At 38.4% G+C, this 14,954-nt stretch overlaps 1 protein-coding gene across 1 annotated transcript; it reads left to right on the plus strand.

The window, feature by feature from the left end:
* The first annotated feature begins 8,521 nt into the window (after nt 1-8,521).
* Nucleotides 8,522-13,846, plus strand: LOC121883751 (somatostatin receptor type 5-like). The gene is made up of 3 exons (XM_042392222.1): nt 8,522-9,164; nt 9,290-9,712; nt 10,820-13,846. The coding sequence occupies exons 1-3, from the start codon at nt 8,589-8,591 to the stop codon at nt 10,901-10,903; spliced, it is 1,083 nt and encodes a 360-aa protein (XP_042248156.1). The 5' UTR covers nt 8,522-8,588; the 3' UTR covers nt 10,904-13,846.
* Nucleotides 13,847-14,954: the final 1,108 nt, after the last annotated feature.

Below are 14,954 nucleotides of genomic sequence, written 5' to 3' on the forward strand. Positions count from 1 at the left end.
AAGTTTATTGACAGAAAAATAATGTAAGATCTGATCAAACAGCACAGAAAGAATGCAGATAGGGCAGATATTATCACCTGTAAACATGTCTGTCTTGTTTTTGGGTAAAGGAATAACTTTTGCTTTCCATGCCAGGGCAGACCACCCTCCTGTAAACTTAGATTAAAAATATGGCATACAGGTAATAATGTAATGTATAATAATATAATAATGTAATAATGTAATATAATAATATAATAATATATAATATATATATAATAATATAATGAAACTGGGTCAGAAACCATTCCTAAGAGTTTCCCATCAAGGTTACCTAAGCCTGAGGAATTTTTACTATTCACATTAATAAGACATTTTTCTACTGTATTCACTTGAACTGGCTTAAAATCAAATTTACTCTTTCTGTTTTTCATAAGATAGTCATTGATTAATTGTTTTGAGAGTTTGCTATCTGAAATTGACATTTCATTTTTTAGTGTCTTTATCTTTCCCACAAAAGATTAATTAAAATAGTTAGTAATATCATGAGGTTTTGTGATGAAGGTGCCATCTGACTCTATGAAGGAGAGTGTATTATCCCCAGAGCTACCCATTACATCATTTAGAGTTTTCCATGGTTTCTTTTCATAATGTTTCATTTCATTTATCTTATTCAGATAATACCTACTTTCCTTTTTCCTATTAATTTTTGTCACTTGCTTTCTGTGTGATCAGTATGACTTCCAGTCAGTTGTATTGTCAGACTTAATTAACACCATTTTCATTTTATCCCCCTGAGCCATAAAGGTTTTCAGTTCCTCATCAATTCAAGCAGCTTTTCCTGATCTAACTGTGAATTTCCTAAGGGGTGCATATTTAACAGCCACCTCTAAAAAACATTTTTGTAAATAGTTCAAGTGCTGTGTCCACATTATTTATTGCACACACTTTATCTCATTGTACCTGATTTATGTCCCAAATGAAGACATTCCCACAAAAAGATTTAAAAGATCTTTGGAAACAACTTTAGGTCAGACAGAAGCAATGGCTGTATGAACATACAGACAGAGAGACTGATTTTGATTGTTAGCAGGGTGTGAACCACAGGGGAGCTAGGGGGAGCTTGGCTCCTCTTACAGTTTTCTTAATTGCTAAGAAATATTTCTTGAAATTGTGCTCAAATTCCTAAAACTCTAAACAGAAATGCATAACTACTCATCTTCACAAACTTCAAACTTCCATGTCAAAACCAGACTCTCCTCTAACACAAACCACTTAATTCTACATCTAAACCAAACTTTGCCTGCAGACACAACACAAAAGTCATCAAATACACATAAAATAGCCATTACTTACCGGTGAGATCAATTCAAAACAGTACTGTGAAAACCTGTTACCTGTTACTTACCCCCAAGACAACCTCTTCACATAATGAACATAATATAAAGACACAACACATGTATACATTTCAAAATTTTTAATTCCTCAATGTACTGTAGTAACATAAAGTGAAACTGAGTGAAAAAGTGAATGTACTGTAAAAATATGCAACTGATGAAGAATGTAGAATACACTACAATAATTTCCATGTATTTACCAATATAAAACAATGAATAAAAACAGTTTGTACATAAAGAAAGAAATTACATTTATTCTGCCTCAGGTCTTTCTGGATCCATTGTTCCAAGGCAAGTGAATTGACCCATGGCCTTTTTTTTTATCCTGATGTTCTGATTGTTGTGTGAATAATTTTGACTCTTAGTGTTTCTACCTGGGGAATTGTGTGTTAATTAGGTTCCAGCTGTGATGACTTGAGTTAATGATATTGAATGCCAGTGCTTTCTAAATGAGCACATGAGTGAAAACAGGGGAATAGTGTTTATAGTTTTGGGAAATGGGTCTGTCTTTTGGTAGATGGCATTATAGTTTGGGGGTTCTAGTTAATAGGCACAGTTATAGTGTGTAAGCAATTGAGAAAAACTGTAATAAGATATGAGCTCTCTGAAAACATGATTTGTGAAATTTTGGGGGGTCTCTAAAATATTGACAATATACTATCTTTGCCATGTATTTCTATTTTTCCATATCTTCATCATCATGGATAATGTGTAAAATTAGGCTATTTTTGATGTATGGTTCATGCATGAGGGTGATTCACCACTAATTTACTGTAATAAATATACCGGCATGCATGCTATTCTTGCCATCACCATCAAAGTGTGGTAGGATAAACTTCACTCACTTACTGTAACTCAAAGATCAGGAAAAAACAAACTTTCTTGGTCCCACTCAGTCTGAGCGCCGAATCACCAAATAATAATTCTCTATTTTGTAATCAGCATACAGATATGTCAAAAAGAAAACAAGGAAGTTTACTCGCAAATTTTGGATTATCAAAAAATCTAAGCAAATCAACTCTTAAGTCAGGCCTCTGTGGTGGCTTCTGCATGTGATGGGTGTTGATGAGGACTGGATCCCTTGTAGGCAGTTTGGCCTGTTTTTGTTGGTATTTACAATACTCATGCATGTCTGCTGGTTTGTTGATACATGACCCTTGCATTTGACGTCGTAATTGTACAGAGAGATGTGCTCTTCTGTATGTGATGGGTAACTTTAACCATTGTTGGTGCGATTCGATCCCTTATAGGCAACCTGGCGTGCTCTGTCTTTGATTTAATGTTCAGACATTTGTGAGTTTATAGGCTGTTTTGCTATTAGACCTACCGTGTCTTATTTGTGCCAATAAACTATAGAATATAATTCATCACTCTGCAGAGTATACTGTGCCCTGCTTTAGTTGGTCGTGTTGTATCATACTGTGATGTTTGGCTTTGATACTCATGTGGAGGTTTGATGTGGTCATTAACTGATTATTATATATTAGATGTGCTGTATGTGTACATACTTGCTGCTATGAATGTTTCTCTGCAACAAGAGTCACAGTCAGCCTTCAAGCACCCCCCCACCACCACCACCACCACACTGATTGTTAGTGTATTCAGTCCCTGACAGGATATAATGACCTCAACACAAAGAACCAGCCACGGAGACGGCACTTTGGACATCATCTCATTAATTTCTTTCTTTTCTCCTCCAATCAACCCTCTCCTTCTACACACAAACACACACAAAGCCCTCACTGTTTTCTCTTGATGATCTGAGATGGAGTATTGAATAGCCTTGGTTGAGAGCTCCTCTAACCCACAAACACCACACACATAAGACACACTCCTATTACCTTGAGAGAGTTCTCCAATCGATCTCTGCCAGCTTTTTGTCGTCAGCTAGACGAAGTCAGTGACTGACACCACTCTGATACGGTCTCAGTCCACATGCCTGCAGAAAGGAAGCTTGATATAGAAAGACTGGCGGTGCATGCAAACTGTTTGAAGCCAGAGTGACTCATCTGAGCAAGAGAAAGAATGTGGCTGTGTCTTATTTTTAATATAATCGTGTAAAAGATTAAAGATTTCTTTTAAAAGATACTGCATATTCTCCCCGTACAGCTAGAGCATGTTTATTGCTGATCACTTTTCTGTAAGAAATTCAAGTCTCACAGCTAAGCAAGGAGTACACAACACTACACAGTAGTTTATGAGGAAGCAATTTGCTGCTCAGTGTACCAGAATGCCGTCCAGATTTAACTGTAAAATAGAGGTCCACACAGCAAAACAGATAGATTTTCTACCATAACTTTGATCAGGATGAGCGGCTCACTGATGACAGGTGTGCACAGACTTTTTCCACTTACACCTAAAACTGAGGATCCTGTAAAACAAGCACAAATCTCCAGCAACACCTTTGGTCCCACATTGTAAAAGTAGTGCGTGTTCTTCTGCAGTATATGTGCAATCAGCTGATGGAGTATTTCACAGTCCCATCCATACCAGTATCTGCTGTTTCACATCATTGATGACTTGCATGCCCAGCATGTGGTGAACATGGTGGGATGATGTAATTCTTGTAATGTAATGTATTCTTTTTTTTTTTAGTTTAGATTACACTAATCTATGTGACAAAATTAGATCACACTGTAGCATACGTAATAAGATTGTAAACACAAGACAAAGGGCACTTAAGGACAACCTGGGACCACAACACAGGAGGAATAGCACGTATATGTATCTGGCTTTGTGAAGACCCACTTGAGGAAAATCTAACCATCTTGACTGTACTGTGTGGCAGGTTCATGTATGTTCAAATTAAATCAAAAGACAAAATAAAGATAAAATCCAAAATGGGGATAGACTATATCAATTTACTCTGCAGTTATTTCGGTATATGTAATAGAGTTTGATACTGAGAGATAATGAGTAATATAATACTGAAATTATTGGTAATTTGTTTCCAACCTGTTTATACTGAGGCTTCAGACTACTTTTAACTACAGGAAGTGTAGCTAATAAACTGGCTGCTAAGAGTAATTCAATAGTTCAATTATGTTTAGTTCATACCCAGATAGCAAAATTGCTGTGGCTCAGATCCGGCCCACACCCGACACCTTTGGCACTTTCATCCGGTCCACATACCGCATGGAATGATAGCACTTGCGCGGTCCACTCCTGTTTCCCAGATCTGGGCCACAAGCATGCCATATATCAACCAAGAACAAACCAGATAAATCAGAACTAGCCCACATCCAGAATACACATACCTGAGAGCACCGCATCTTTACCAAAAAAGGCCCACATTTGATTTGGGATATTTGGGCCATTTTTGCTTTTTTAAATGCGGGCCATTTCAGGCTCACATTCATTTTGTCTGGGCCAGATGAAGGCCAGTAGTGCCACATCATTGCCTGAAGTGGCCCACTTCCGTATGCTATCTGGGTATACATATATATACATAGTTACCAGTTTAACACCATTATCTTCGGCACATTTTCTGTAATGCCAAAAGCTTTTGTTAGCCTGTTTAATTACAAAAATAAATTGTGTGTTTTTCTCAATTCTTACAAATGGGTTAATCTGTCAGAAAACTGAAAATCTGGTGTGTTTAAGGGATTTGTCCTGGTACAATAACCTTGAAAAAAGGTTTGCCCGCACTGGAGAAAACAGTGTAAATGAGTCGTATCATTATTCTGGCATCCTGAGTGCCACTACACACCACTGTCCCTACAGGGCAAGCCTCTATACACAGCTGTGTGGCAGTGTTTACTTTTATACTCACAAGTCTCATAAATCTGCCCATTTGATCTGGTTAACACTTGTCAAACAGGTCCTATAAAGTAGCTACAAGACGTCATCAGTGACCCTTACTAACCCCCTCTGATTCTTTATACTGGCGGAAAATGCAGGAAAGGACTACCTGTACTAAACATGCATACATCTGCACTCCTGCACCTGTTCCCAGTTGGCCAAAAACTGCCACTGGTTGGTGTAAAGGTTGCTGGGCCCGGACATGAGTGTGGGGCGTTTCTTCTTAATGTGTGAGTGTGTGTGTGTGTGTGTGTGTGTGTGTGTGTGTGTGTGTGTGTGTGTGTGTGTGTGTGTGTGTGTGTGTGTGGCAGCCTGTTCTTAACGCTGCACTGACCTGGATGACAACAGCATGAAGCTAATGGCTTAAAAGTAGGCAGCTTTCCCAGACAATTACCGTCAAATCTCTCCCTCAACGCGCAATCTCATCCTCCCTCCACAGTTTTTCCATTTCACAGTAATTTCTCTCCCTCCATCTCAGGTGCCCCTGGCCACTATCAAGGTGATTTATTCCCCAGGCAGTATCTGGCCATCATTTCCTCCCTCTCTCTCTCTCTCTCTCTCTCTCACACACACACACACACACACACACGTACACACACACACAAACACAGTAGGAAAAATGTTTGTAGCCTATCACTGGAAGGCAAGCCATAAAAGCTTCTGCTGCTTAAGAAAATAATAGAGAAAGAGGGCTGCAATGTTTTATTTTACACCAAAAACTGGTTTTGGCTGTGAGGAGATTATACCCACCCATGGGTGGGACTTTTCACATCCAAAGGCGGGGTGACATTTTCCACACATAAATACTGACAGTGCGCCGACACTACATGACCCTGAGTGTAACTTCTCATGAGCGCTTTTCCACCGTGCACTTCCTTCAGATTTAACCTGTGAGAAAAAAAACCCTGGGAAATCAAAGGTAAATGTCGAGTTTGGTGCCTGTGACTATGGAAATTTAAGCGTGCTGACATCAAGAGGATGCCTCGGGATGACAAGGCAAGTGTGAGGCGGGTTTCCTTTAAGCGACGAGAAAGCGAGAAAGTTGATTTCGACATCAGAGGAGGCGCACGTTTCCAAAACTGCATGAATACAGCGAGATACGCGCATCACTCCACCGGATAGTGGCATGGAGAGGATGAGGCGCACAGGAGCGCACAGGTAGGTTGAATCCCATCTATGAATGTTCACTTGGCCTTTACAAGAAATATTGTTTTAAGGGAATAAAATTATATTTGAACTGCTGCATTTTTAAGAAATAACCTTATATGTTCGGGAAAATGCTGTGAGCTTTAGAGTTTAATTTAATTCACATCTAATCAGTCAGGCTTCAAATGGTTGACGTGACTGTGGGCTATGACTGTTATAGTTTGGTGGACAAAAATGTCAAGCCCCATGCAGCCTGAAGGGGACAGAGGCTTCAAGTGTTTGTTTTCTCAACAACAAGCTGCGGGCTGCGCGTCACTCCCGTGTTTTGGAGAGCGGTTCAGTGAATCTTCACGTCAAACCATTTATTTGTGCAACACATTTTCACAGCCTGAGGTTGCAACGTCTGACAAGTTATGAGATTATTATTATTTTAGGTCACCCACAAGGCACCAGGTGAGTATACATAATAGCTATCTCAGGCCACTCTCATGATCAATCAATCGGACATTTTATAGGCTATAGGTTAATGCAAGTTAAAGTGCTTTACAGATGACTGACAAGCTGATAATAAGACAATTTTTTTTACTTTTCTAATAAAAATTAGATCAGAGTAGAATAGAATAGAATAGAATAGAATAGAATAGAATAGAATAGAATAGAACAGAAAATATAATAAAAAATACAACAAAAACATAAACACCAAAATAGATAAAATACAATAACAAATAAAAAAAGCATATGAGGGAGTAAACGGTTTTAAATATTAATACAATTATCAAGTAAGATAGATAGTGGCATTTTAATAAAAAGCCAGGCTAAAGAAGTAGGTTTAAGGTTAAAGATATCAACACTTAAAGCTGCTCTTACAATGGCAGCATGAATTAATTGTTAGATTACAAGGTGCCACTTGGACATTGCACTCATTTTAGGCTATACATTAATACACTGTACATGTATGTCTGTTAGGGATACCCTCAAAGCCAACTTGAGATTCAATAAAAAACATTACACAGGTTTCACAGTTTGATGCAGTTTGACTTAAGAGACATGATGAGAGAGGATTCCTTATTTATTCCTTATTTATTTCTTCTTATTTCTTCTTTTTTTAACTTTTGCTGTTAGTTTTTCTACTTGATTTAAGTAGTATTTAAGTAACAATGACAGTGACCTCATTAAGATTAAGAGCAAATGTCTTAAATTTTAATAACATTCTCCAAACACTTTAGCTGTTCATCAAACCCAAAGCAAATGTGGTGAATGCTACCTGTTCAGTTGCATTACAGTGCAACTCACTAACAATTAGCAGTGGCATTAATGCAACAAAACACTGGAAATATGTGAATGGCAGCGAATGGATGCAGATCTGTATGCATAAGACATGTCTGCTCTTAAGCTTGAGCTTTAAAATTGCTGATACCCCAAAATGTATGATTGAATGAATGCACAAGAGCAAAGACACAGCAAATGTCCGTACTTTGTGTACTTCACCTCCTATTGGATCCTAATGCAGAGTGGTATGAGGCTGCTCCGTAGCATTCTGCTGTCACTCTGCACCAGTCATATAACCAATTTGGGAGACAAAGTGAAAAGAATTACTTCCTGCTGTGACTCAATTTTCAATTTTCTAATCAATTATGTATGCCAAATATGTTTGGCCCAAAATCCCATTTCAACACAGTTAATATTATGATCATTTATGTTTGTCATTTTATCACTCTTCAGTGGTATAGGCTGCTTGCCACTTGGCTGCAGTTTTTTTGTTTCTATCTATTACAGACTTTAATTCAGTGGCAGTGAGAATACCTGTAACCTGCTCAACTGCTGCCTTCTTCTGAAGTGCAACTTCCCATTAAGAGAAATGGCATGTTGGCCTCTTGCCCAGACAATTCAGTGGAAAGTTTCTCTACTGTCCTGGTAAATATGGGCATCTTGCCCAGCACGCATGTGTTGCTGTGAGTGTGTAGGGTACAAAAGATGGACAAAATATAAATTCTCTGAAGCAGAAATTCACAGAACCTTAACCACCCACAATGCTGAACTCTAGTTTTTTTCATATCATGGATTATTATTAATTTAAAAAATTGTACATTTGTCTTTCTTTTCTCTCACAAGCTGTTTGTTACTGTAATCCAAATGGATGCCAGCACTCCCTCCTTCAAGATGGATCATTACAATTGGACGTCGATTCCTGAGGATGTCGGCATATCTTCCTCCCAGCCTTTCACTATAGACTATCAAAAGAATACCTCTAGCGTGACCGCACCAATGCCCTTTAATGTGGTCACCGCAGTTGTCTACACCATCGTCTTCATCGTAGGTCTTCTGGGTAACACACTGGCTATCTATGTGGTGGTTCGCTATGCCAAGATGAAGACGGTAACTAACATGTACATCCTCAACTTAGCCTTGGCGGATGAACTCTACATCCTGGGAATTCCCTTCCTTGGTACTAATAGTTTGCTTTCCTACTGGCCATATGGTGATTTCTTCTGCAAAGTGTGCATGACTGCTGATGCCATGAGCCAGTTCACCTCCACCTTCTGCCTGACGGTGATGAGCATCGATCGCTACCTGGCTGTAGTTCATCCTATTCGCAGTGCCAAATGGCGGAAGCCACAGGTGGCCAAGGTTTTCAATGGCATGGTGTGGGTTGTGTCCTTTCTCATTGTGCTGCCAGTCACCATCTATTCACATGTACAAGAGGGATTCAACACCTGCAACATAACCTGGCCTGATCCGCAGAATTTGTGGTCCATTGTCTTCATCCTTTACACATCTATCCTGGGTTTCTTTGGTCCTCTGGTTGTCATCAGCCTCTGCTACCTGGTCATTGTCATCAAGGTAATGTGACAGAGAAAATTGGCCTCTGGCTTTCATTGGTGTCTAACTCAATTTTTAAATTTTTCCTGTGATGTTTAACTCTCATAATCTCATAAAACATTTTAAATCAACCATCTCAATTTCAGGTGAGGTCAGCGGGCGTGCGGGCAGGCCTGACTAAGCGGCGTAAGTCGGAGCGTAAAGTGACACGCATGGTGGTGATCATCGTGTTAGTGTTTGTGCTTTGTTGGCTGCCATTCTTCACAACCAACATCGTTAACCTGGTTTATATCATCCCCGAGAACAATGCCACCGCTGCAATCTACTTCTTCTTGGTCATCCTCACCTACGTCAACTCCTGCGCCAACCCAATCCTCTATGGCTTCCTCTCTGACAAATTCAAGCAGAGCTTCCAGAAGGTGCTCTGTTTCCACAAACCAAATGGTGTTGGCACCACATACGAGAGGGGAGGTGGACAGGTTGCACCCCAGGACAGACCAAACGAAAAGCATGATCCTATTTTGTCGGTCAGAAATCACAAACAGAATGAAAAGATGCAGAGCATGCAGGTATTGTGCAAAAAGGATTCATGTGATCCATGTAATTTCTGACCACATTTACCACATTTTACAGCAGGGACACTCTTACATCTTAAGCTTTCAGCCTCTGATGCATTGAATAGTTAATATATCTGGCATTATGTACTGAACAGGCCTGAACTTTTGACTTGAGCTGGAGTTCTAGTCCACATGTACATGAGTATTTTAGAAAACAGAGTTTTTCCCTCCTTTGTTCTCAAAAAAATCCTGTCCACACAAGCACTGTTTTAAAAAGATCTCTGTCCAAATGAAAACGCAAAAACACTGTCAAGAGCATGCCAAACCAACAGGCAGCAATATAACCCTAACCCTAAAGCCAGGTTGGCCAATCAGAAGCCTGAAAAATAGTTATTTCTGGTAGGCTACCTGCAATGGTGCATTCTGACGCCTCTCTTCCTCAATACAGTGGAAGAGTAACTGTACATTTATGTGTAAACATATAAAAAGTCCTGTTAACAAGGTTAGAACCAGCACTATTTTGGCCACGTCCGCCATTGCATGAAATGTTGTCTCATGTAAACAAAGGATCTAACAGCGCACACTCTGATGTCACAAGCCAAAAACTCTGTTTTCCCTATCTACACATCAACACTGAAAATTGAGTTTCTGAATATCTTCACCCTGGAGGGAGTTTTCCAAAAGGTCCATTTTCAGTGACCTAAAACGCAGTTTGAGTGTGGATGAAAGGCCAAAAAGCTACATTTTCAAAAATACCAATGTATGTGTGGACTAGGCCTGACTTGAGTCAATCCACTTAAAGCTGCATGATTTACATAATGTTTTGTCCCAAATCAGTCCTGAAGCCAGAAAGCAATATTTTAATTTTAAAAGAGGGTTAAAAAGAGGGTTACCTTTTTCAGACCATAATCAAACCAAACTTGCAGTTCACATGCAAAAAGAAACCCAAAACAACCAAAATATATTAATGAGTTGCTGAGTTGCAGACCTCTAGAGCCTCGTTCAGGTTATAACCATCAACAATGACATTTTCAGGAATTTCAGGAAGTTATACTGTTTGTCATTCTGTTTGTCTCTATTGTATTCCTAATCTCTGTGTCTGTGGTATTGTTTCAACAGTGTGTCCAGATGGAAGTTATTGGGAACATTGGGAATGAGCCTTTATCTTCAAAAACAGTGGTGAATGGCCACTCAATGCTATGAGTTTTCATATTGGCCCATATATGACTAGTCCGCTACCACATGGAACTGGTACGATTTACTCCTGGAGTTTATATTGACTTGTATTTCTTGTCTTTATTGCCAATCCTCTCACCCAGACTGGGACATTTCTGAAAAGGAGCAAAGAAGGACATTCATCACAGATTTCAGCATTTTTTTTGGCTCTTTATGTATTTGTGCTGTTACCAGATTGGCTGCATTGTACAAAGCATCTGCATCAAAGTAGAGAAACCATCCCGCAACAGAGGAGGAGGTCTATGACACCACTTATCCCCCACCTACAATGCTGTCCTACTATCCTTTCCCAAGAGACTCAATAACCATTCAAAATTGGCCTTGTGTGATAACTCCAACGTTTACACTTGGCCTCAGATGACTCCAATGACTCTGACAGTTGTTACAAGAGCCAGGAGCGCTGTCGAACCAAGTGGTATCAATGACCTTGATAACAATCCCACAGTGGTTAAATACCTGGGACTCTCCACCAGTCAGTTAGAACTGAAGAGGCAACTTGGATGAGAAGTGAAACATCTTCAAGTACCTACAACCAAGTCCAGTTGCCCTTGATTCAACCCTCCTTGTATAACCATAACCTGGATGACTGAGAATCTTCATAGACATTGTACAAAACATTGATTTATGTAATTATGTAAGATCTCCGTACAATATAAATAGAGTCATGAGATTTATTTTAAAATGTGGTAAATTCTCAAATAGCTTCTCTTTTTTTTACCTCAAATGCAGAGAGAACCAGGCTGTAATCTTCAAATGGGCTTTTACTGGAGACAGTTTTTTTTCTAATTTTTGTTTTATATTTGATCATATTTTAGTAACAATTTCTGATCTGGTTTAATTTGCTGCTTATGTTGCTTAATTTGCTTATTAATGCAAATTCAACCCTTCCTCTATGTTTACCTGTTGTCTTGATAAATTCAGTGTAATGTACACTTCACAGTACCAAGAGACATCTGTGCATCTATGGATGTACAGAACTTAAAATGTACACTAGCTTAACACCAAATGAAAGAACAGCAGTGTCAAAATGACTAGAATAAATGACTGACAGTATATCTGTTAAAGCAATAGTTTGACATTTTGGGAAACATGATTATTCACTTTTAGGTAGAGAATTAGATGAGTAAAACTGATTCCACTCTCACATCTTTACGGTAAATTTAAAGCTACAGCCAGTAGCTGCTTAGCTTAGCATAAAGACAGGAAACCTGTGGACACAGCTAGCCTGGCTCTATCCAAAGGTAACAAAATGAGCCCACCTCTATAACTCTCAAATTAATATGTTATATATCTTTTTTGTCCATACAAAAACAAAACAGAAGTGTAAAAGCAACAATGCAATGGTTATGTGCCAGACTATTTCTTGGCTGGGACCACTAACTTCCTGGAGTCTATACTGGTTGCCTGGTAGCCAAGAAATAGTCCAGCCATACAACAGCAAATTGATGTTTTTATTCTTTGGTTTTTGTATGAATTAACTAAAGAAATATAACATGTTCATTAGCAGGCTGTCGAGTTGCTGGTAAGAGGATTTTGTTACCAATGCACAGAGCCAGCATACTTTTTTCCCTCTGTTTCTAGTCTTAATGTTAAGCTAAGCTAAGCTAACTGGCTGCTGGCCAGCCTTACTTATAACTGACAGACATGATACTCAACTCAGACAAATAAAGTGATGGAATTAGTTCTATGGAAGTGAACATTATGCTGAATTTACCATGTGAGCCATTATAGTGCAGGTAATTTCTATGACCAGCTGTTATTTGAAACTCAGCACTGTTCTTTCTTTAATTTGAGGATCTACAGTATTTAGTTTCTGCTACTACTATAGTGAGCATGTTTTTGATGGTTATAACAATTAGATTTATTTTGGCTTATTAGTTTTGAAAGGCTTTTTGTGACATTTTGACGTCAATGTTACAAGGCTGTGAAAAATGCTGTGAAAGCACAGCCCAGTATTGTCCTTTAGTGGATTTATCGATTTCCTCTCACATTTCTGAAACAATCTGTTGAAGTGGATGCCACAGTGAAGTAAAGGAGCATGTCATTCTCAGACCTCAGAAACATACCTTTGTATGTTTGTTTGTTATCCTGACTCACCGTTTAGCTGCTGGACTATGACCTTTGACATGTATTACCAACAGCGGAAGGTGCTGGACAACACTGTAGCAGGAGACATGGAAATTATTTGTGTTTGAATCACTGTGAATTTGAAAATAATAGGTCATTCTGGAGCTTTGAGTTCCCTGGCATGCTTACAAATATAATAAGCATGTTAGTCATTCTGTTAAAGAAGCCATCATGAATATTAATAAATGATCAAGTCTGTTACGCATGTTCACCCTGCATTAATCCAACACAGTACAATGGAGGGTGGCTGAAATGTGCCTGCATATAACAAAGCTCTTTTTATGTGTACATCTATCCCATAAAAATGGACAGTTGATGTTTATTGTCACTAAGATTCATCTTTATTATGGCAGGTTTATGTTGCAGACTTAAGCACTTTATCATTATATCTAGTCTAAAGAGAACAGAGGCAGCTTTATGCTTGAATGTTAATGTCTCACAACATAAACACATTTTGTTGGGTTTTTTTTTTTGTTTTTTTGTTTTGTTTTTTTTATGAAGTTTTAGTAGTTTTATTGCAAAAGCAACAGGAACAAGACGGAGAAACACTTTTTTTCCCAGGGATTTGGATGTATAATGTTATATGGCTCCAGAACAAAGACTTGCCACAGACATAGAAAATTCACATAAATATCTGAAAACCTGATGTCAGCAACATTAAGGGAGGCAGTTCAACGTTTTCCAGTGAGCTGACTTTTTATTTGTTGGTGGTGGCGGCGTTGTGTTTGTTTGTTTGTTTGTTTGTTCCCTGGATTAATGATCAAGAAACCATTTCACTGTTACTTTAATAAATGCAACCATATCAAAACACGGTGTGGAGTGCAAATTGTTTAAGATAATGGATAGGATTTTTTTAAATCTATGTTAATACAATGCTATATTCACATTGATTGATCACTGTAATCTCTACCCCTCTCCATACTGGTTGTGAAGTGACTCTTTTGTAATGCATCTACACTGGAAAAGATGTGAAACATCTTTCACTGACATCTAAATTTTAGCTAAAGCTATAGTATTCTTGTACTGAACAAGGATCCAAATTTGGAGGTTTTGTGTCCATTTGCATTGGAGTCAGACTAGAAAGGGGTTAACTCACAAAAGATAAGGAGAGGAGGAATGATTACAGTCACCAATAACTATTTCACTGCACATATAGAATATGAGAAAAAATACTACTACCTATCCTTTACTCTGTCAATCATTGCTTTGAATACATACATATAACATACATTAGCTTTTTTTACATACAACATGCATACCCTGTTTTAAGAAAGTGCCAAGATTTAAAGTTGCTGCATTCATGTTGAAAAGACACACAGTATACTAAGTGTACGTGTGAAAAATATCCAGCTAAAAACTGTGAGGAATAAGGCAACACATTTGTGCAGCAGTGCCTAAAGCCTGTTTGGGGGCCTAAAAAAATAGCACTTTATACGGTAAATTTTAAATGTGCAAATATGCAGAACAACAAATAGCTGCAGTTCAAATTCAACAAAAAAAATACATTAACCTGTTAACATCCCAAGCGCAGTTTCCTTTTTGTGGAAAGTGCAAATATAAAATAAGTACAATCACATTTTACCTATACAAATAGTTACATTATGGACAAATGTTGTAGTGTGCCAGCAGTTGTAGCTGAAGACAGATTATCTGATATTAAATATTTTCATTTTACTATAGAATTTAATGGTGCTGGATGAGTGTGTGTACAATTTCTGCATCATTTAAGCTTTTCTCATAATAAGACGGCTTTGGATACTCAGTGGACAGGTGATAATACCAAAAAAAAGGCCATGACCAAAAAGTGTGCTATTCCATCTTGGAATATCTGCTCTAATAATTTAGAGTGTATGCTGTAAATCTTTCATCACTTGGCACCTGCAAACTTCAT

This window comes from Thunnus maccoyii, chromosome 18 (assembly GCF_910596095.1).
Source record: "Thunnus maccoyii chromosome 18, fThuMac1.1, whole genome shotgun sequence".
NCBI lineage: Eukaryota > Metazoa > Chordata > Actinopteri > Scombriformes > Scombridae > Thunnus > Thunnus maccoyii.